This window comes from Schistocerca piceifrons, chromosome 5, assembly GCF_021461385.2.
Source record: "Schistocerca piceifrons isolate TAMUIC-IGC-003096 chromosome 5, iqSchPice1.1, whole genome shotgun sequence".
Lineage (NCBI taxonomy): Eukaryota > Metazoa > Arthropoda > Insecta > Orthoptera > Acrididae > Schistocerca > Schistocerca piceifrons.
The window spans coordinates 384,146,016-384,167,448 of NC_060142.1; the positions used below are offsets into that span (position 1 = coordinate 384,146,016).

Sequence of the window (21,433 nt, forward strand, 5' to 3'; positions counted from 1 at the left end):
GACGTCTTTTTGCCAGGCGTAATGCAGCAACTCGACGTGGAATGGACTCAACATGTTGTTGGAAGTCTGCTGCAGAAATACCGAGCCATGCATCTGCAGCCGTCCATAACTGCGATAGTGTTGCCGGTGTAAGATTTTGTGCATGAAGTGACCTCTCGATTATGTCCCATAAATGTTCGATGGGATGTCGGGCGATCTGCGCGGACAAATCATTCGTTCGAAATGTCTGGAATGTTCTTCAAACCAATCGCGAACAGTTGTGGCCTGGTGACATGGCGCACTGTCATCCATAAAAATTCCACCGATGTTTGGAAAAATGAAGTCCATGAATGGGTGCAAATGGTCTGCAAGTAGCCGACATAACCATTTCAAGTCAATGATCGGTTCAGTTGGACCAGAGGACGCAGTGCACTCCATCTAAACGTAGCCCACACCATTATGCAGACACCACTAGGTTGCACAGTACCTCGTTCACAACTTGGGTCCATGGTTTCGTGGCATCTGCGCCACACTCGAACCCTACCATCAGCTCTTACCAACTAAAATCGGGACTCATCTGGTCGGGCCACGGTTTTCCAGTCGTCTAGGGTACAAACGGTATCCTCTCGAGCCCAGGAGAGGCGCTGCAGGCGATGTTATGCTGTTAGCAAGGCACTCTCTTTGGTCATCTGCTGCCATAGCCCATTAACGCCAAATTCCACAGCACTGTTCTAACGGATACGTTCGTCCTACGTCCTGCATTGATTTCGGTGGTTATTTCACGCAGTGTTGCGTGTCTGTTACCACTGAATACTCTATGCAAACGGCTCTGCTCTCGGTCGTTAAGTGAAGGCCATCGGCCACTGCGTTATCCATGGTGAGAGGTAATGTCTGAAATTTGGTATTCTCGGCGCGCTCTTGACACTGTGTATTTCGGAGTATTGAATCCCCTAACGATTTTCAAAATGGAATGCCCCGTGCGTCTAGCTCCAGCTACCATTCCATGTTCAAAGTCTGTTAATTCCCGTTTAGCGGCTATATTCATATCGGGAACCTTTTCAGACGAATAACCTCAGTACAAATGACAGCTCTGTCAGTGTACTGCCCTTTTATACCTTTTGTACTTTTTGTACGCGATACTACCACCATCTCTATTTGTGTATATCGTTATCCCATGACTTTTGTCATCTCAGTGTAAGTAGTTATACTTACCTGGATCAAATGTAATCTGTTGCACCACAAACAAAAATGTGTTCACATAATTCGTAATATCGTTTTTAGTAATTACAAAAAGCATTCCAAACAATAATGGTACACACTGCCTGACTTCACGAAGACACAAACTGAATGAACAACAAAAGGCGTTAGTCCAAGATTAGCTGCTACCATAGTCAATGATCCTGCCTAGTTAGTTGAAATGTACTACAGCTCCCTCCCCTCTCTCATGGCCAAGTCTTGCAAATCTCAAAATGTGTTGCGCTGGTATGCTAGAAAGTATTCAGAAAAAGTTTCATTTAAATGGCGAAGTAAGCAATTGACTATAGTGGCAAGTAGCCCAGTTTTTTTGTCAACGCCAGAGATCGATATTATGTTTGTAACATGGATGTTACTATGTTTGAAAGAGTTCACTGGCGATGATTCAAACTGCCAACACAGAAATTTTATAAATATGGTGATCATCGAACATCCATACCTTCCGCATTGACTCAAGAAGGATGGTGTAGAGACAGCGATATTCCAGTGTACTCATCACCATTTGTGTGAAGAATTTAATTTTTTTTTAAAATATCACATATTGTATCGTCGGAGAATGCAATTTGTAGGTAAGGGTTTCACTAGAAATCAGGTAAATAACATGCAACTTTGTCATATGATGACATGGTTGGAGGCCGTGACTGCTATTTGAAGACAAATTTTGATGGTGTTGAGACAGAAACCAGCAACAAATTTATTTTAAGTTCCTTTATTCAAAAGGTACCGTTACCGGTTTCGAAGCACTACAATTCATCGCCAGACGGCTTTCATGCTTTCATTAGAACATGTGGTGCATTTTTTACTGATTAGTTGTCCTAAAATATAAATAACACATAATTATAAGCACGTCACACAGATGGTTGCGTTACAGATTTGCATTGGGATGTGACTTACGTGAAATGCCGGTTTGGAGTACTTGTTATCATAGTTCTCATCTAGCAGACGGCGTTCGTAGTTTTCTACATTCCCATCATTGCACACTTAAACTTGTATAATTGAGCGCTTCAGATTTGTCACTGAATACCCATATATATATATATATATATATATATATATATATATATATATATATATATATATATATATATATATGGAACTTTGACATGGAACATCTTTATAATTAGTGTAGCAGTATTCACTCTAATATTCACAAAATCAGTGTCTCTCTGTACTGTTGTAAAAGGCGTTTCAGTTATATGAGTGAATACATGATCTTTTTCCAAGCATGGGCCATCTTTGTAATGTTACGATATATCATAGTATCATTGTCATGAATTTGTAAACACTTAGTGTCTATCAAAACATGCGATGCAAGTCCGTTCTGTGACTAATATGAAGTGGTCAGAGATACAAATTTACGTGTGAAACGGCAGAAACGTGGTGGAAATGTATTCAGTGACAAATCTGAAGCGCTCAATTAAACAATGATGGGAATGCAGCGAAAACTACGAACGCCGTCTGCTGGATGAAAACTATGAAAACAAGTACTCCAAACCGGCATTTCACGTGAGTCCCATCCCATCGCAAATCTGTAACACAACCATCTGTGTGAAGAGCTTATAATTATGTATTATTTATATTTTTACGACAGCTAATCAGTAAAAAATGCACCACATGTTCTAATGAAAGCATGAAAGCCGTCTGAGGATGAATTGTAATGGTTTGAAACCGGTAACGGTACCTTTTGAATAAAGGAACTTAAAATAAATTTGTGGCTGGTTGTTGTCTCAACACCATCAACATTTGGCAGGTAAATAATAGCTATCTTATACGTCCGCCTAATACGAATCAACATGGAGGGAAAAAGGAGGCTTTCTTTTGATGGCCTACTGTACCCGTTGAAAAGTACAGTTAATATGAAAAAAGCACAATAGTGAAGAAAGCGTTAAAGGTGCGTCTGTGACGGCCATTGTTTCCGACATAACGGGACATTCCAAACAAAGGCTGTAAAATATAAACCAGTATGCTTTTCGTTGGAATGTGCTTTGAAAAGAGACGATGGATTGACTACACACAGGTGGGTGCCGTGGCGACAGCTTAGGAGTGCGGAGAGTGGCCGACGGAGACTTATCGATAGTCGATAGTCATAACAAATAACCTCGTCATGGAAACAACGTCGGGTCGCGCTGGAGGGCTCTAATTACTGCGTGGCGTGCGGCCTGCACTCCTTTCCCGGTAATACTATTAGCTCTGAAACATTCACGCTGGCCACGGGCTGACGCCTGCCGCTGGGTTGGGGCGGCATCACAATTCACCCTCGGCCCCATACTTGTGCCCTGGAGGGTAGTTAGTGGTAATCAACCATCGCGGTGTCCTACTTATACACTAGCCGCGTGACCGAGATTGCTAAATTACGTGAATACGGAGCCAATCGATCTAGGTAGCTATGGTGGCATCATTTTTCCTATCAGTTATGGGAGGATAGGTACAGACCACTATCACTGGAGTACGAGCTGAATTAGATGTACCTGCTGCTCGCAATTTCTCATGCGTCAAGCTCTTTCCGTGGCGAATCGCCCTGAGATGTTGGGCCGCACACGTTGTGTGGTATCCATTACGTAGTAGCTGTGAACACCCCAGTCGCACGTATGTGGTGCGCTGGTACCAGAAATGTCCTACAGAGGTAACAATTAAACATCGCCGACGACAATCATCAAAACCAAGGTGAGAAATTTTGCCGATGGAAATTAGCAGAAACCTGGGGTGATGTTAGCTCCGACAATCGGCCGGTAGAACCAGCTCGAACCTCGGGACCGATGTGGATCCAAGGATCGGTTCGGGTGTGGAAAGAGATAGTTCGTTCCTTCTCCGTTCCGCCAAATATAACGTGCCGCCATCCCCTTAACGAAGTATAGATGCCTCAGATTTTAATAATAATTGTACACTGAACAGCGAAAACATTATGATCACTGGGCAACGTGACGTCGAATGCCGCCTTCTGGCGCTGGGGGCACGTGACTCTGTAACAAAAGTATGTAAGCGGAGCAGACATGACACGGGATCAGCCTATTGAAAATATGGGCTGCAATTGGGGAAATCAATTGAGATAAGCGACTACTGACAAAGGGCAGGTTATTATTACGCAGAGCCTATGAACGAGTATCACTAAAATGGCGAAGCTGGCCGAATGTTCACGTGCTACTGTCGTTAGCATCTACGGAAAGAGAAACTACGACTAGACGCTAAATGGTTGGAGTCCACGACTCTTCAGAGAACGAGGGGTTCGGAGGCTTCTCTGATATGTAAAGTAGTTGTAAAAAAAGAAAGAAAGAAAGAAAAGTGCTTCCGCTTAACTTTACTCTGCGTGCTTAAGTGGTGCAGCAGAATACCGTTTATTTGCTATCTATGCGTGGACGTATTTGATTTATTTAACTGAATCAAAAAAATTGTTCAAATGGCTCTGAGCACTATAGGACTTAACATCTGAGGTCATCAGTCCCCTAGAACTACTTAAATGTAACTAACCTAAGGACATCACATACATCCACGCCCGAGGCAGGATTCGAACCTGCAACCGTAGCGGTCGCGCGGTTTCAGACTGAAGTGTCTAGAACCGTTCGGCCACAGCGGCCGGCAGAAGAGAGGAGTCTGCCCAGGAAGAAGTGACGGAAGCTGTAGCAGTATTTTGAATGTGAGTCATAGTCCCAATTTGTGATAACTTTAGGTTTGGGACGGTATTCATTTAGCGTTTGGATAACATATACTTAAATACAGGTAGGAAGTTGTGTATAATCTGTCCTAACTGACCAAGACAGAAGTAGATTTAAGCATATGGAAGTAACGATACGAAATGGATGTAATTACGTGCGTGTGTATACCACGTTCTGGTGTACAAATGAAAAAAATTACAACGATCTATGACGAAGAATGGCCACCAGAGACCATTAATGCTGTTACCATGCATGTGATTGGTAATGATTTTAGAACATTATCCGTAGAGACTGATAAACGTATTGTTTTTTATATCTTATCTGTCGTGCTTGTGATGCAAAAAAACTGCAGTATTAGGACTGCTTCGTACACCTCATATGACTTTACCTTCGGAACGTTTTTTGTTTCATTATTTACTAACTGTGGTTCTCAAGCGTTTCTTAAACTATAAAACAATTACTGAAATCTTCGAACAGTTGTATAATTTTCTCTCTCTCTGTTATTAATTACTGTGTAGCCTGCTCTCATATCTGATGACATCTCAAGAATAGTTTCTGTCTTTTTTTCATGCGCATATTAATTTTAGTCGTTTTTCTTATCAAAGTGACTTTGTTTCGGACAACATTCTCTGTTACAGTAACAAATGGTTTTACTTCTACATATCCTATTATGTTCCTATTATCGTTAGCTTGAAGCTCTTGCCTTCTCTATAAAAGCTTATTTGTTCCACTATGGAGTTTTTCACTTTCTTTGTAGTTGCAACAGCTTTTGCTGTTTTCTTAAGTACCTTTGTTAAATACATGCCGTTTCGGTCTTTATATGTATAGATTTCATTTTTTAAGATTGTTACCTTGTTGCATAATTTAAAGTGGAATACCTACATTCTCTTAAAATATTCTTTTAATCTACAGTTTTGACTACAATTCTGATGAGTCTGTTTTTCTAATATCGTTTCAAGCTTTACTCTGCTTGTTACGTGCGCGTGGTACCTGCAGTTCTAAAGTGATTTAGGACCTGTACAGCTTATTTATTAGTTAGGATAATACAGTTAACTTCTTTTGAAATGGTGCTTTGTATTTATTACATTCTTGAGGAAAGTGTTAACGACAAATATGTCCTTATCGGTAAGTTCTACTAACGTATGTCCTCTGGCACATCTGGTATCTTAAAGTTTCCCACTGGAAAATAATTCTGTAGTTTCTCACCTATTCACTCATTATTCATCAGTCAATCGGTAATATTTCTGTGCGACTTTCTGCCGTTAATCAGCTGCTGTAGCTTTTCGCAGAGATCTTCTACCACCTCATTAGAATGTGAGGACGGTGGCGTGATACAGAAGGGACACAGCCAAAAATCTGTTACCAAACAGAACTAAAATCATAGCGTATGTTTTATGCCGAGGGACATAGTTAAAAACCGTATTGTAGGTATCATCGGGATCTGTTTCGAAAACAAAATAAAATGTATTCTGCTGATAAAAATGCCAAAAGTATTAGTTCATCTTTTAAGGGATCCAATGGTAGGGTCAAAAGATTATTAAATTTGTAAGGCTGTAATGGAGCTAAACATGGAAGAAACGTTATCGAGTAGCAAAAGATTCGTGACCTGGCTGCCAGAAAAAGATGATACGTTACCTGGAATTGGGCATAAATGTGCCTACTGAGGTTACACGTGGGCAGATATAAGACACTTCGTAAGATCCTGTGCCTTCCTAATGTCAGCGGCAGACTTCTGATGTGGAGATTTAGAGAAAGCAATATCGCACACGTTTTGATTGGATTCCGAAAGTCGAATTGGAGGGAAGACAGAGTGAATTTTTAAAGAAAATTTTAACAGCTACTGTACTGATGTTTCACTCCATTTTTTAAAAGTATGAACAATGTTCCGTCATATAGAAACAGCGAAGTTTAATTGCGTGCTTACTAAAGTGAGAACTGAAATTTTCTGGCAGATTAAAAGTGTGCAGTGGTCCGAAACTAGAACCGAGGATTTCGCACGAGCTCTCGAGGTATGGCTCATTCCGCCCTCGCAGCACTATCTATGGCACTACCTTTCCTCTACATTCCAAAAAGCAAAGTTCCGGCTTCGAGTCCCGGTCTCGTACACAGTTTTAATTTGCGTGGAGTTTCATAACAGTGCAGACAACATAGTGAAAGTTCCCTTCTAGAGTAACAATTGTATGCATGAACTCACAAGTCAACAATTCATACCAAATACAAAAATACAGGTACCACTCTTCTTGATCTTTAAATTGCATTGTCAGCAAAATATGTAGTAAATATTAAATAATAATTAAGTAAGATAACAGATTAAGATGAACTGGACAATTCGAGACAATTTCTTATCTAAAAATTGGCGAACTAAAATCTTTCTATTACTTTTTTATATTTTTTTATTTGTTTGTAGTGTGTGGTTGATTCACTTTGTATTTGTATTGATTCACTTTGGTATTAATGTCCGTGATCATTTAAACAATAGATACGGTCATCGGTGAACAGAAAGGGAAAGATTTACCCCCTGACCGACGCGATCGCTACCCTCACTTCAACGTATTTATACCTTTAGTATTATACGAAGTCTTTGGCGTGCGAAAACTCAATAGAAACTGTCCTCATGTCTCACTGTGCAACAAAAAGAAGGGGATTATTTAACAGAGAGGGGCAAATTTTATGCGCCTTTATAATGCGTTTGTTGGGCCTGCCGATCCTCCCTTTAAACATTTGCTATGATGTCAGTTTGTTGATATGTGATGTTAGTTGTTCATACCGATTAAAGTAGTAAATATATCCAGAATGAGATTTTCACTCTGCAGCGGAGTGTGCGCTGATATGAAACTTCCTGGGAGATTAAAACTGTGTGCCCGACCGAAACTCGAACTCGGGACCTTTGCCTTTCGCGGGCAAGTGCTCTACCAACTGAGCTACCGAAGCACGACTCACGCCCGGTACTCACAGCTTTACTTCTGCCAGTACCTCGTCTCCTACCTTCCAAACTTTACAGAAGCCCTCCTGCGAACCTTACAGAACTAGCACTCCTGAAAGAAAGGATATTGCGGAGACATGGCTTAGCCACAGCCTGGGGGATGTTTCCAGAATGAGATTTTCACTCTGCAGCGGAGTGTGCGCTGATATGAAACTTCCTGGCAGATTAAAACTGTGTGCCCGACCGAGACACGAACTCGGGGACCTTTGCCTTTCGCGGGCAAGTGCTCTACCAACTGAGCTACCGAAGCACGACTCACGCCCGGTACTCATAGCTTTACTTCTGCCAGTACCTCGTCTCCTACCTTCTAAACTTTACAGAAGCTCTCCTGCGAACCTTGCAGAACTAGCACTCCTGAAAGAAAGGATATTGCGGAGACATGGCTTAGCCACAGCCTGGGGGATGTTTCCAGAATGAGATTTTCACTCTGCAGCGGAGTGTGCGCTACCATCAGTTTCTTCTCTGAGTGTATTCGATTTAAGGATCTTCTTCCACCTGTATAATTTCGACCTATACTGGGATACGGTATGAATGGCGTTTCAAAGTCTTTTCATAAAACGGCTAGGGGTGATAGATCACGTGACAGCACACAACTTTTGTCAGAGACGCTAGGCGCTGCCTTTTGCATTGTTTGTTGCTCTGGGAAGCGACAGGGCGTAGGCATTCTGCGGCGTTGCCTATAAGCCAGTCAGCTACTCTGTATGACAGAGGGTAGGTCCAGCAAAATTATAATTCCTAATTCGCTTCTAAAATATCTATCTCTGCTTAGAGACACTCATTCTTAACATTTTTTTTGCAAATCATTTTAGCGATTTACTTGGGTAGGGAGTATGCCGATAAGGCAGACATGGTTAGTAGACCCTGCTAGTTCGCGAGATGTCACCCCAGAGCCAATGAAATCAATAAAAGCCGTCTATAGTTGCTGGAAAACGACAGCGAACATTTTCTCTCTAAGAAAAGTTGTTCCCCACGATCTGATCTGTCACCCCTAGGCATTTGATGCAAAGACTTGAAACAGATTGCTTATGCTATACTGCTACGCGTAAAACAATGACGGAAAAGGAAGTAATCTGCTATAATTAATCCTGTACTAGTGACCTGCCCCAACTTCGCACGGGTGGCATTAAGTACCTACAGCCCGATGATTGTGTGGTGTAAATGTAACAAATTATGTACGCAAGCCATCCTCGAGATTCACTCGTCTATTAATGAAAACCGTATCGAAATCCCTACAGTAGTTCCTGAAAGTTGAACTCACAGAGTAAGAGTAAGAAAATGTGCAGTAAGTAGAAAGATGGGGAAATGGAAATGAAGAAGGAAAGATATTTCTGGAATTCTGCTAGAGAAGTGGTTGTGACAGGTACCTCATGGTTTCGGAAGCTAGAGAGCTATAAAGTCACAGAACATGTATCCTTGTTGTATTACATGCCCTATGACTGAGAAACAAAGACGAATATAATGGTCACAAAGGTGCTTCCACTCGAGGCATTGGCTAGTCACCATTGGCTACTAGTTATGAGCATGAGAATCATGATGGAATGGAAGAAGATACAGAACCAGGAAAGGAAAATTAGAGTATGGAAACTGAGAGAAAAGGGAGAAAGGAGAGATACCAGGAGATTGTACGGAAAAGGTAATCTAATGATGAATCTAAAAGAGAAGAAGAGGAATGGGGACAATTTAAAAGTGGTAGTGTGGATGGAGTACTTTCAGCACTTGCTACATCCGAACGGATTTAGAGATAAGGATAATAGGCTGAAGGAGATAGAAGTAAACTCGGATGGGGAGGGGGGGGGGGGAGGACCTGACTTGCAAAGAAATGGATATGACACTGGACAAGATGAAAGGAGGGAAGGCACCAAGTGTGGACGAAGTAAGTGTCGAAATGGTGAAGGCAGCAGCAGACTTTGGAAAACAGAGGCTGTACCATGTGATATGGGTGGTGAGAAATGAAAAAAAGACTGCAGAAGAGGTGAAGAGGGCACTAATTGTCCTTATATTCAAGAAAGGGAGTAGGGAGAATGGTAGAAACTACAAGAGAATCACACTGATACTACACTGTGCCAAAGTATGTGAAAAGATCCTGGAAAGCCTAACAAGGATCGAGAACAAATTGAGAGAGGAACAGCATGGCTTCAGACGTGGGAGGTCAGCCGTTGGCCTCATATTTGCAGTGAGGCAGCTCCAGGGGCACCACATTGAATTTGGGGAAGACCTTATGGTGGCCTTACTCGGTATAGAAAAGGCATTTAATAGCGTCTGTAGAAGAAAGGTCTGGGAAGCACTAGAAAAGAAAGGAGTGGAAAAACTGACAACAGGCACAGTGGAGGAGATATATTGTGGAAGTCTGAGTTGTGCGAAAGTGGGAAATGGAACGACTGACTGGTTCCAGTGACACAGGGCAGTTTATTGTCAGCTCTCCTCTTCTCTGTGGTCTTTAATGAGACAGTGAATAAGCTGACAGACAGAATTGGAGAAGGCAAAATCAGTGGTATTTACGGATGACTGATGATCTGGGGAAATAGGGAGGAGGAGAGGCAGGAACAGCAGGACGCTTGGGAAGAAACTGCGTGACAGTATGGAATGAAAGTTAATGTAAGCAAATGTGAGATCCTGGTTACATCTAGAAAGAAAGATTGACCAATTAGCAGAATAAGAAGTGGAAGTGGCCAGTTGAGGAAAGTGGAAAGCATCAAGTACATCGGAAGTGTGATAGAGGAAAATGGAAGAAATGAGGAAGAGATCAGGGAACATGGCAGACAGACAGAAGTACTTCTGCAAAGTGTTAGGAGCCTGGTTTGGTACACAGAGGTCCCACACAAAAGCAAAGAAGTAATGTATAGAAATTACTACATCCAAATACTGACCTATGCATCTGAAACATCGGTAATGGATGGGAGAGATGTAAGTAGACTACGGGCATGTGAAATGAACTTCATCAGAAGTAGGACAGTAGTAACAAGTAGAGATAGGATGAGGAATTCTAGGGCAATGGAAATAGCGAAAGAGGAACACTTGCAGGGCAGGAAAGAAACATGTAGGCTGACATGGTATGTCACTTACAGAGATTGAAAAAGTAAGGGATTCCCAAAGAGATGCGTGAAATGGAGATGCAAAGGAAACGACCAATAGGAAGCCCAAGGGATAGATGACTAAAAAATGTGGAGGAGTGTGTTGAATAAAGAGTCGAGGACCAGAGTCGAGGGCCAGAGTGAACACAGGTAGATGGTGCGAAAAGAGGATTAGATTGTGAGGTTTACGTTCCAAGCAGACCCAGCCTGGTGCTGGAAACTGTTCAAGATGATGCGTTCCTGAAATTAGCCTTCACATACAGATAGAAAAACACGGCGAGGGACTTTATGATATATATAAATTGCTCTGAGTGTCCAAACTCTCTGCCGCGCGGGATTAGCCGAGCGGTCTAGCGCTGCAGTCATGGACTGTGCGGCTGGTCCCGGCGGACGTTCGAATCCTCCCTCGGGCCTGGGTGTGTGTTTTTGTCCTTACGATAATTTAGGTTAAGTAGTGTGTAAGCTTAGGGACTGATGACCTTAGTAGTTAAGTCCCGTAAGACTTCACACACATTTGAACATTTTTTCCCCTAACTCTCTCGTTTCCTCCAATCACAATAAGTCTCCTTTTTCATTTAAACCTCACGCGTACTTCTCTCTGTCAATTGGGATACACCATGTTTAACACCGGCCGACTCCTTTATGTTGTAGTTTCGCAGTGCGAGTAAAAGGTTGCAGAATATAACTTTTAAGAAAGTTTGAAACGAAATCCAGTCTCCCTTTCATTAACCCCAAGCATATAAATAAAAAAGTTTTAACAAATTGTTCATTATTCTATCACTATCCGATGTTTCTTCGAAATATTATTACTCGCTCTTCCGGAATTTCGGATGAGAACTTTGCAGGCACCACATCTATTACCAAACCGCGATATACCAATGTTTGCAAGGTTGTCTGGAGAAATAGCGAAAATGATGTGCCTCAGAAGTACGCCTCAAAAGTGATGGAATAATCTATCTTTTGGTGAAATTTCAACAATCCCAAAACATACTTTATTTTAACAAACTTAAAAATTTGTGGTGTAGCACACTTTATGTAGCCGGACAGAGCACTAGACTCCAGCCCTAGAGATCGTGGTTTCGATCCCGGATGGGGGAGGGGATTTTTCCTCTTTCCAGTCCCTGGAGGACGGCCCCATTTCTGCTCTGCCTATTATCACACGAGTGCTGGGGTTTTTTGCGGGGGTGGGGGTAAAAGGCGGCAGGGGCGACGGCCCCCAACCCTCGCCCTCGTAGTGCCGCGGCGTAGAATGGCTGCACTCTAGCTGTAGCCAGGCCAATGGCGCGGTCACGGACTTGCGCCCCAAGCTTTACCACATTTTAAGTAACAGGCGCTTCAGTATAATCTCGTTACCTCTTGCGGAGAACTGGACCAAAACGAAGTTCTCGGTTTTGCAGCCAAGAGGTCTCGACAAAAAGGAGCGTCGTTTTTGAATTGTGTCGCTCTCAGCACCTACGCATGAATGGTAACACAATTAGCAGAGGAATAAATTATCAGCCACCCTTCCTCTTACACACGCGTGACGTTCTGTTCGCGGAATGAACTTGCAGTCGTAAAAAGAAGAAGCAAAAAGAAAGTTAAACGTTTCACTAGCACTAAGCATGCCATATAAAGAACAGACAAAGCTCTTCGTGACAGTTACCGTGAGTTTACTGTAGGATCCAACTGATCAATATTTACGCACAACTACGTTTCTTGAAGAGACGTCATAAGTAACAGAGTTCACTGAATTCATTTTAAAAACTAATCTCCTCACTGGAAATCTTATGCAGAGAACAAGGAGAAAATTGGCCCGGTAGAGAAATGATTTTTATATCAATAAAGTTTGGCTTTTATTTTCTTTATTCATGTTGAGATATCAAGCTGCGTCAGGTTATTAAGAGGAATATATTTGTTTATATGGTTTATCGTATATTTATCATGTCAACATCACTTTTCCTCAACACATATTAATCGCACAGGGATGAATGACATGTAGTTAGAAAGGTTTTCTTAACCGGCTTCTGACGTTGCATACAGATTTTGCATCATGGATGCCCAGCTTTATAACTTATTAACTTACGAGTAATAAGATAATATGAATATGGAGATATTCATATTATCTTATTACAAATACCATTTTATGTCTTTTAAAGAACTTATTAACTGGATAATTTGTATACGGCATTGTCATAAATAATAACCGTGACCACTGCAGTAGTCCATTATCTCTTACCGTCCTACAAGCTGACTTGTCTAAACGAATATACTTTCCGAAGCGACAAACATATTTGTCATTGTCGCATTGGATTGTGATTTACGTGTTCTACGGTCTAACGCGCTTACTTGAAGTACGAAGTGCAATTAAAATCTCAAAATACAGTTAGAGGTTATTGTGGTCTTAGTGATATACCAGGTAAGAAGCGACCATTGCGTTGTAACCCACACATTTCGCATTTATTTACTTCTTTGTATTTTATATTTTTATTTCTTATTAATCTTCTCTTCAGCAACAGGTAAATGCAAATATTACGGTCAATTACAAGCAACAATGCATGGAAACATATATACAAGGATGTATAATAAATTCATGATTATTATTTCACATCGTTCGGTTCATTTTTAAAGATGTTTCCTCTTCATTCCACAACTACTCTTATCCCAACGACTACACATATTCCAAATACTGTCATTACTTAAAACAAGAAAGTTTCGCACTGGTCCACTGATGTTGTTTTTCGTTCAAATGGATATAATGTTTCGGTCACTTTGCCGTCGGTGAATATTCTGCTAAAATTCGCGATGATTTATAAGGAGTTCGGTTCTTCATTTTCAACAGGTAAGAAATAGGTAGCTGATTCCTAATATGAGTGTTTTTCTCTTGAAAATGATCCATGTGGGAACGTCCCAACCGCAACTACAGGCGAAAAAAGAAGAATATTACAGTATAGTATAGGACACTCGGCGATTCAAAGTGTAGTTAACAGCGGATGTCATCAACTCACCTCCGGAAAGATTGCAGTACGTCTTACACGAAGAAATAATTATGAGGAACGTATGTACTCCCATCATTAGAAGATCACTCGACAAAAGGAAAAAAGAAACTCTGACTAATGTTGAGACCATTGTAAAAGGAGTTCAGCTGAACTTTTGCGCCGATTTGTGGGATGGCTATACAGGGTGAGTCACCTAACATTACCGCTGGATATATTTCGTAAACCACATCAAATACTGACGAATCGATTCCACAGACCGAACGTGAGGAGAGGGGCTAGTGTAATTGGTTAATACAAACCTTAAAAAGATGCACGGAAGTATGTTTTTTAACACAAACCTACGTTTTTTTAAATGGAACTCCGTTAGTTTTGTTAGCACATCTGAACATATAAACAAATACGTAATCAATGCCGTTTGTTGCATTGTAAAATGTTAATTACATCCGGAGATATTGTAACCTAAAGTTGACGCTTGAGTACCACTCCTCCGCTGTTCGATCGTGTGTATCGGAGAGCACCGAATTACGTAGGGATCCAAAGGGAACGGTGATGGACCTTAGGTACAGAAGAGACTGGAACAGCACATTACGTCCACATGCTAACACCTTTTTATTGGTCTTTTTCACTGACGCACGTCTACATTACCATGAGGGGTGAGGTACACGTTCGACGGGCGTTTCATAGGACGTGGAGGACGCATAAATTGGCCAGCCCGTTCTCCTGATCTTACACCTCTGGACTTCTTTCTGTGGGCTGCGTTAAAGGAGAATGTGTACCGTGATGTGCCTACAATCCCAGAGGATGTGAAACAACGTATTGTGGCAGCCCGCGGCAACATTACACAAGATGTACTGCGGCATGTACGACATTCATTACGCCAGAGATTGCAATTGTGTGCAGCAAATAATGGCCACCACATTGAACATCTATTGGCCTGACATGTCGGGACACACACTATTCCACTCCGTAATTGAAAACGGAGGAGTGGTACTCAAGCGTCAACTTTAGGTTACAATATCTCCGGATGTAATTAACATTTTACAATGCAACAAACGGCACTGATTACGTATTTGTTTATATGTTCAGATGTGCTAAGAAAACTAACGGTGTTCCATTTAAAAAACGGAGGTTTGTGTTAAAAAACATACTTCCGCGCATTTTTTAATGGTTTGTATTAACCAATTACACTAGCCCCTCTCCTCACGTTCGGTCTGTGGAATCGATTCGTCAGTATTTGATGTGGTTTACGAAATATATCCAGCGGTAACGTTAGGTGACTCACCCTGTATATGGGTCAACTACTTCACACCAGAAACGAAAGAGAAATCACAGCGGCGACTAAAATAATGGTGATATTATCAGTCTGAGCTGCCAAAAGAGTCACGGCCGGTAACCTGGATTAGACTGTGGATCAACTCGATGAAAAACCATGTGTAAAGAGACGCAGATTTCTAAAGAGAACGCCAGGTTTCGTCAAGTCATTACAACAGCCTACAAACATGCTTTGGCAGTGGAGAAACTGACAGATTGAGAGTAATAACTGTTGCAATATTCACCCTTTCACCCATATTTGCCAGTCTTTAACTGCCACCTCTTCACTCCACTAAAGAAATTTACGGTTACAAAACGTCTAGGGTCCAACGACCAGGTTATGGGAAATGTACACGGTTATTTTACTACACTTCCTTAATCGCATTTCAGCGATGGATTTTACTTGCTGAAAAAACCTTGAACGAAGTGCATTGATCTACAAAAAAGACTACATTGAAAAACAAGTGCTTTTTTTATTTGAAAAATATAAGCTTTCATTGCCAAGGCGGAACTTTCGTCCATGCTCTTCTAGTGGTAAATAATGTCGTGACTAGTGATGATGGTAGTAGCTTTTGTATAAGCGAACTATTGTTAGTTAGTACACTTCTGAAACGGAAATCTGTGAATGCGATGGTTGCCATCTACAAGGTGAATCACTTAAAACTTTCACTACAGATATTTCGATAAAGGAAGAAGCTATTGGTATCCGGATTCCATAGATTGGAAAGGCGAGAAGCGGCCCGCCTTTACATTCCATATGCTGAGTGTTATGATTTTCAAATGTCTATTTATTTACGAAAGGTACAAATATTTCATTGCATCAGTGCCCATTGTCAGTATCACAATCAAAATAGACTAAATTAGAATGTCAGTGGTGATTGTTGTAGGGGTCTAGTGGAAGTTATCGACGAGATATCTTAGTTTTAACGTTTTAAACACCGACAGTTGTTTGTTCAATGTAGTAACACAAACGAATGTGAGTTCACATGGTTGCTTACGTGCAGCACTGCACAGATTTTTTAATACGTCTCCGGCAGTGATGTGTTATTAAACGCTGTTACGTTGTCTAGGCCAAACAAAAGACTAACAAAAGTGAATACAGTAATCCAGTGCAGTCTGACAAGCAAAGAACCAATGTACCCCCAAAGCTTGCACTCAAAATGACCATCACCATTGTCAATACAAGTTTGCAGTCTGCCGTGAAACTATTCCTTCACACGTTCTAGCATTTCAGCGGAAATTGCAGCTCAGACTGCAGTAATACGCCATTTCATATCATATGTACTGTTTGAAGATGTAGACGTCTATTAGGATATTTTTCGGCGTAAAGGGTAAACGAACGATCGGCGCACTTCTTACATGAATCATAAACCATGAGCAAATCCGCTTTTTTCGCAGTGGGCAAATGCCATCCTCCAAGCACTTTCTAGTACGTGCACCATCTCACAATAAGCGGAGGGACCGTCGCAATGCAATCGCAGAATACACATAATACAATGTTAACAAATATAACTTCGTCGCCTAGCATTTAAGAAACAGGATGGAACAAATAGCTGTCGGTGTTAACGATGTTCACAGTACGATAACTTCTAAACTACCGGCGCTAGCTTCCCACAACAAACGCCACTGACATTCTGATTTACGCTAGTTTTAGGAATTTAGTGTCAGCTGGCATTGCTCCACTTAAAAAATTGTAATAGTTGTAAAAAATGCACTTTAGTCATCTCAAAATCTGTGCGTTGGCTGCAAATACGCGCCCTTGCCTAAAATTCAGTTCTTGTGAAAACCGCGTATCGATAGTGCCTTCTATGTCCAGAGTATATGCGGTGTAGGTTTTAGGCGATTCACCCTGTATAGGTCTACTGATTAACTATACCTTAGTGATGAACGCCATCTGTAGTAGTTAATTATGCCTTATGAGGACGTGACTGTTGTATCGTGCATCAGATGCACAAGTAGCAGAATGTGTTGCGATGTGTGTTTCCGCGTGCCCAGATCCAAATCGTGAACGGCGTGATCCTGGTGAGCTGGCGGCAGAAGGTGCTGGAGCGCCAGATCGAGTACGGCGCCAAGCTGGGCCATGTGGTGCTCAGTCTGGCGCGGATGGAGCTCAACAACTTCTACAAGCACGTCATGCCCGTCGCCGACTACTTCGACCAGCGCGGCATGCTCTACGCGGTGAGTACCCGGCCACACTTAACTCCAAGTCCTCTGCTATTTACTGATACCATTTCAGCACTTGCGATGTTCTCAGCTCGTGATTTAGCGCTTAAAGTCACTGCTTACAGGTCGCGGGGTTCGATTCCCGGTAGACACAGAGTTGGACGGTTGTGTTGTATTAAACATTTCATCTCTGTCGAGGCGGCGCAAGTTGTCCATCTGGCATCAAACAGAAAGACGCACCAGACTGCCGAACAGCCTAAATGGGGTCTACCACCTAATAATTCCAAACAGTCATTTCATTTCAGTGCTTGCGGAGAGAGAGTTATGCGTGTAACTAAAACGTCTTATTACCATAAACGCTGGATAAAAACAACACCGTAATAAGGTAGGTGCTATAATCGAGTGAAATTTTCCACACAGCCATAGTTCGGAAATGTGGGCTGGGCAGGAACGCTGGGTTACACGTTTAGTTATTTTTCAGGTACTTCGGATGCGATATCACCATTGAAATTTTTCCATGAGTTCTACTAACAAATAAAAAATAAATTGAAAACTGACATTTCCAGTCAATTTCATGAACGCTTCCCTTACAAGAAAAGATCCATTTATTAATTGTATTCTTTTGCACATAATTATCGTGTGTATCTAGTATACATCTACAAAAGTTGCACTTCTCCAGTTTCGGCATTCATTTCGATTTCCTTTTTTGGAGAAGTTATGACAATCGCATATTTCCATGCATCTGTTATTTTTAATTTGAATAGCACATTCAATAGAAATACGGTATTCTAAGTCCTCCCTTGCTTGTTTTCGTTATTTTGTTTTGAAAAGTGCTTCGTCGTGTTCTTGAGCTATAAATAACTCTCTGTAAGCTTCTTCTGTTATTTCGTTAGCTTCGACCTCTTATTTCTGCATGCTTTCATCGTACCACAGAGTTTTATAGTTTGTTATCTGTTCCTTTACTGATATGCTGTTTATATTCCCAGTATCCATTTCTGCTTTGTTAACGCAAATAAATGCAGAAGATCCTAAAATCGGTGAATGAACGTACTCGTTAGCAACAGCAATATGATGTACTAATAGGTGATTTTTATGTTGCGACGTGTCTGCACCGTGCAACACATGTAAGGAGAACGAAGAGTTAAAAGAGACGAGTACGCAGTTGGCACAGGTCATATTAGAAGCACGTGAGCTTACGTCACGCGAACGTCGTATTCTCAGGTGAAACAGAGGACGTTGACCCCAAACTGTGCCACGCGACGCACACGACGCGAGATCGCAGAGATTAATCTGTTTGACTGGGAATTTAAAATGTCGGCGTATTCAAAACATTTAATCACAGATATTCGTTCAAGAATAAAAGCGCCTGCTTACATCAACAGCACTGTCAGCGTCTCATTCTACTCATATCTCCCCGAAAAGGTGTGAAATTTATTCTCGTGATCCGTTAGATTAAACTTACCAGTCAAGACACTATGCCTGACAAAATTAGTGAGCATCCAGAAGATTAGTAAACTTTATGAAACTTCATAGGTTGATGGGGTATGTGATGTTATTTAAGTGATAACAATATCGAGTAAAATTTACGAAGAACTTGACAATATGAACCCACTTTTGACGTTGTATCCTGTCTTACCTGGGTGCTGCACGTTTCGGTTGGGAAGGGTGTCATAAAGCTGTTGTATCCTGTCCTGAGGCAAGCAGGCCTACAGCTGTTGTAATTGGTCGTTGATATCCTGGAAACTGGCACAGAGTCAAAGATCAACATCTACATATATACTCCGCTAGCCACCAACCGGTGTGTGGCGGAGGGCACTATTCGCGTCAAAGTCATATTCCCCCCCCCCCCCCCCCCTCTCCTGCCTCCGCTGTTCCACTCGCGGATCGCGCGACGCGAGAAACGACTGTCTGTACGACTCAGAACGCCCGAGCAGGTCCCACACAAGTTCTATCAGGGATAGATTTGAGAATTTTTCTGGCCATGTGAGTACTTAAACGTTCCGTGTGTGGAGAAGCAGTATCCTGCTGAAAAATGACATCACGATACTGTCGCATGAGAGGTAACACATGAGGATTCAGGATAGCCCTGGCGTACACCTGCATCTCCAGAGTTTACTCGGTCACTATAAGTTGTCACCTGAAGTCATACCCCAGAGCGTTCCACAGCGTGAGGCGAGGAGTAACACTGCTGTGGCTCTCCAAAATATTGGAAGAATGAGACGTTTCCCGACTTTGCTGGCTTACTCGCCGACGATGACACCCAGGGTAGTGCAGAACGACGATCATCGCTGAACATAATCGGACGTCATTCACCAGCAGTCCATGCTTTCCGCTCACGACGCCACTCTAACGCAGCTGTTTGTGTTGTGCTGTTATCTGCAACCTACGCATGAAACGGTAAGTCCCTAGAAGTTTCAGAGCAATTGTGTGGGATGACACAGAACGTTTCAGGGAGTCCATTACTTGCTATCGAATGGCAGGTGGAGACGTGAAAGGGTTACGATGTGCTTGGTGCACAGTAAGGCGATCTACCCTTGTCGTGGTCAGACTTGGTCGACCAGAATCTTGACGATGAGTAAGCCTGCCGCCAAGTTCCCATACAGGCGAACATCGGGCCACTGTCACATCCGAATACCCCACAAATCCGGAATTTTCACGATTCTACCAGCTGACCAAATGGAGACCCACAATGAAGCTCAATCCAAACTCTGTCAGGTGTTGTTAACGTTGTGTCACCCAAGTATGCAGCATGTGAGCGCCTTTCACAGTGATCACTCAATACCTGACGCTGTCCGTGATCTTTATACAGAGTATCTCACCTAACTCTGCCACCTCAAATATCTCTGGAACCTGGAACAAAATAGATATTCAAAAACAGTTTTTACCAGCATGAACGTACGGCAGTGGCTTAGCAAACTTTGCGGTGGACGTGTTACTTGTTTAATTTTTGTGTATTGTGCATACCTTCCCATTGTGTGAGCCCCTGACACAGGCAGTGTGAGGTGCACGCTTGAGTCTCAGGACGTGCGCTAGTTCTGCGGTTCACTTATTTCAAGCGCCAACTTCGCTTCGCAATTTCTCGGGATATAATTGACGTATTGCGATGCAACCAACGTCATTTTTTTTTTTATTTTTCGTGCTTTTGATTGCCTCCGAAATAATAGCGGTATCCATTTAAAAACACACAAATTTGTGTTGAAAATATTATTCGTTTCCGTTTTAAAATTTCGCATAGTATTTGGTTTTCTAAGCCCCTGCCGTACGTTCAAGCTGGTGAAAACCATTTTTGAATATCTATTGTTGTTCCAGAGATATTTGAGGTGGCAGAGTTAGGTGAGACACCCTGTATAGTGTACCATTCCTGGCAATAATACTAAACATGAACAACCCTATTGCTCTCTGATAGTCACAGAGAATAGTGACTCTCGTCATTTACATACCCTCCGATTCTGTGTATGTGTACGAAATGACACCCACATCCGCTAGTGTCTGCTGGGTGCTTTAATTTTTTGTCAGACAGTGTAGGATATGAATGTAATAGCAAGCAGACGTCCGTACACTGTATCGTAGTCCAGAAACACAGAATGACAAGAAATCATCAACAGAATTCTCACAAATTTTCTTAGAAGGCGCCCGAATCATTGATATTTAGCGTACAACTTCGGTCGCGGGAGTATGATGTGACGATTAAAGCGACCGCTGTCGTGTTATACCAGAGTGAAAGACTGTCCCCAACGTTCCGTGTGTCTCAAAGTTGCAACGTACATGGAAGCGATCCCTACATTAGCATTAACAGACCGTACATTTTTATAGTCATGCATACGGTGAAAACGTTGTTTTGCGTTACAAATTTCTGAGTATGTTATTAACGATTTTTAAGCGATTTAGTGTGCGGCTGGTCCCGACGGAGGTTCGAGCTCTCCCTCGGGCATGGGTGTGTGTGTGTGTTTGTCCTTAGGATAATTTATATTAAGTAGTTTGTAAGCTTAGGGACTGATGACCTTAGCAGTTAAGTCCCATAAGATTTCACAAACATTTGAACATTTT

At 42.0% G+C, this 21,433-nt stretch overlaps 1 protein-coding gene across 1 annotated transcript in view; it reads left to right on the plus strand.

Annotated features, from left to right (window-relative positions):
* Positions 1 to 21,433, plus strand: part of LOC124799005 (adenylate kinase isoenzyme 5) — a 466,936-nt gene that overhangs the window by 302,246 nt on the left and 143,257 nt on the right. The window contains exon 5 of the mRNA XM_047262541.1: positions 17,219 to 17,401. Coding sequence (XP_047118497.1) covers positions 17,219 to 17,401 — 183 coding nt within the window. The remainder of the gene's footprint in view (positions 1 to 17,218; positions 17,402 to 21,433) is intronic.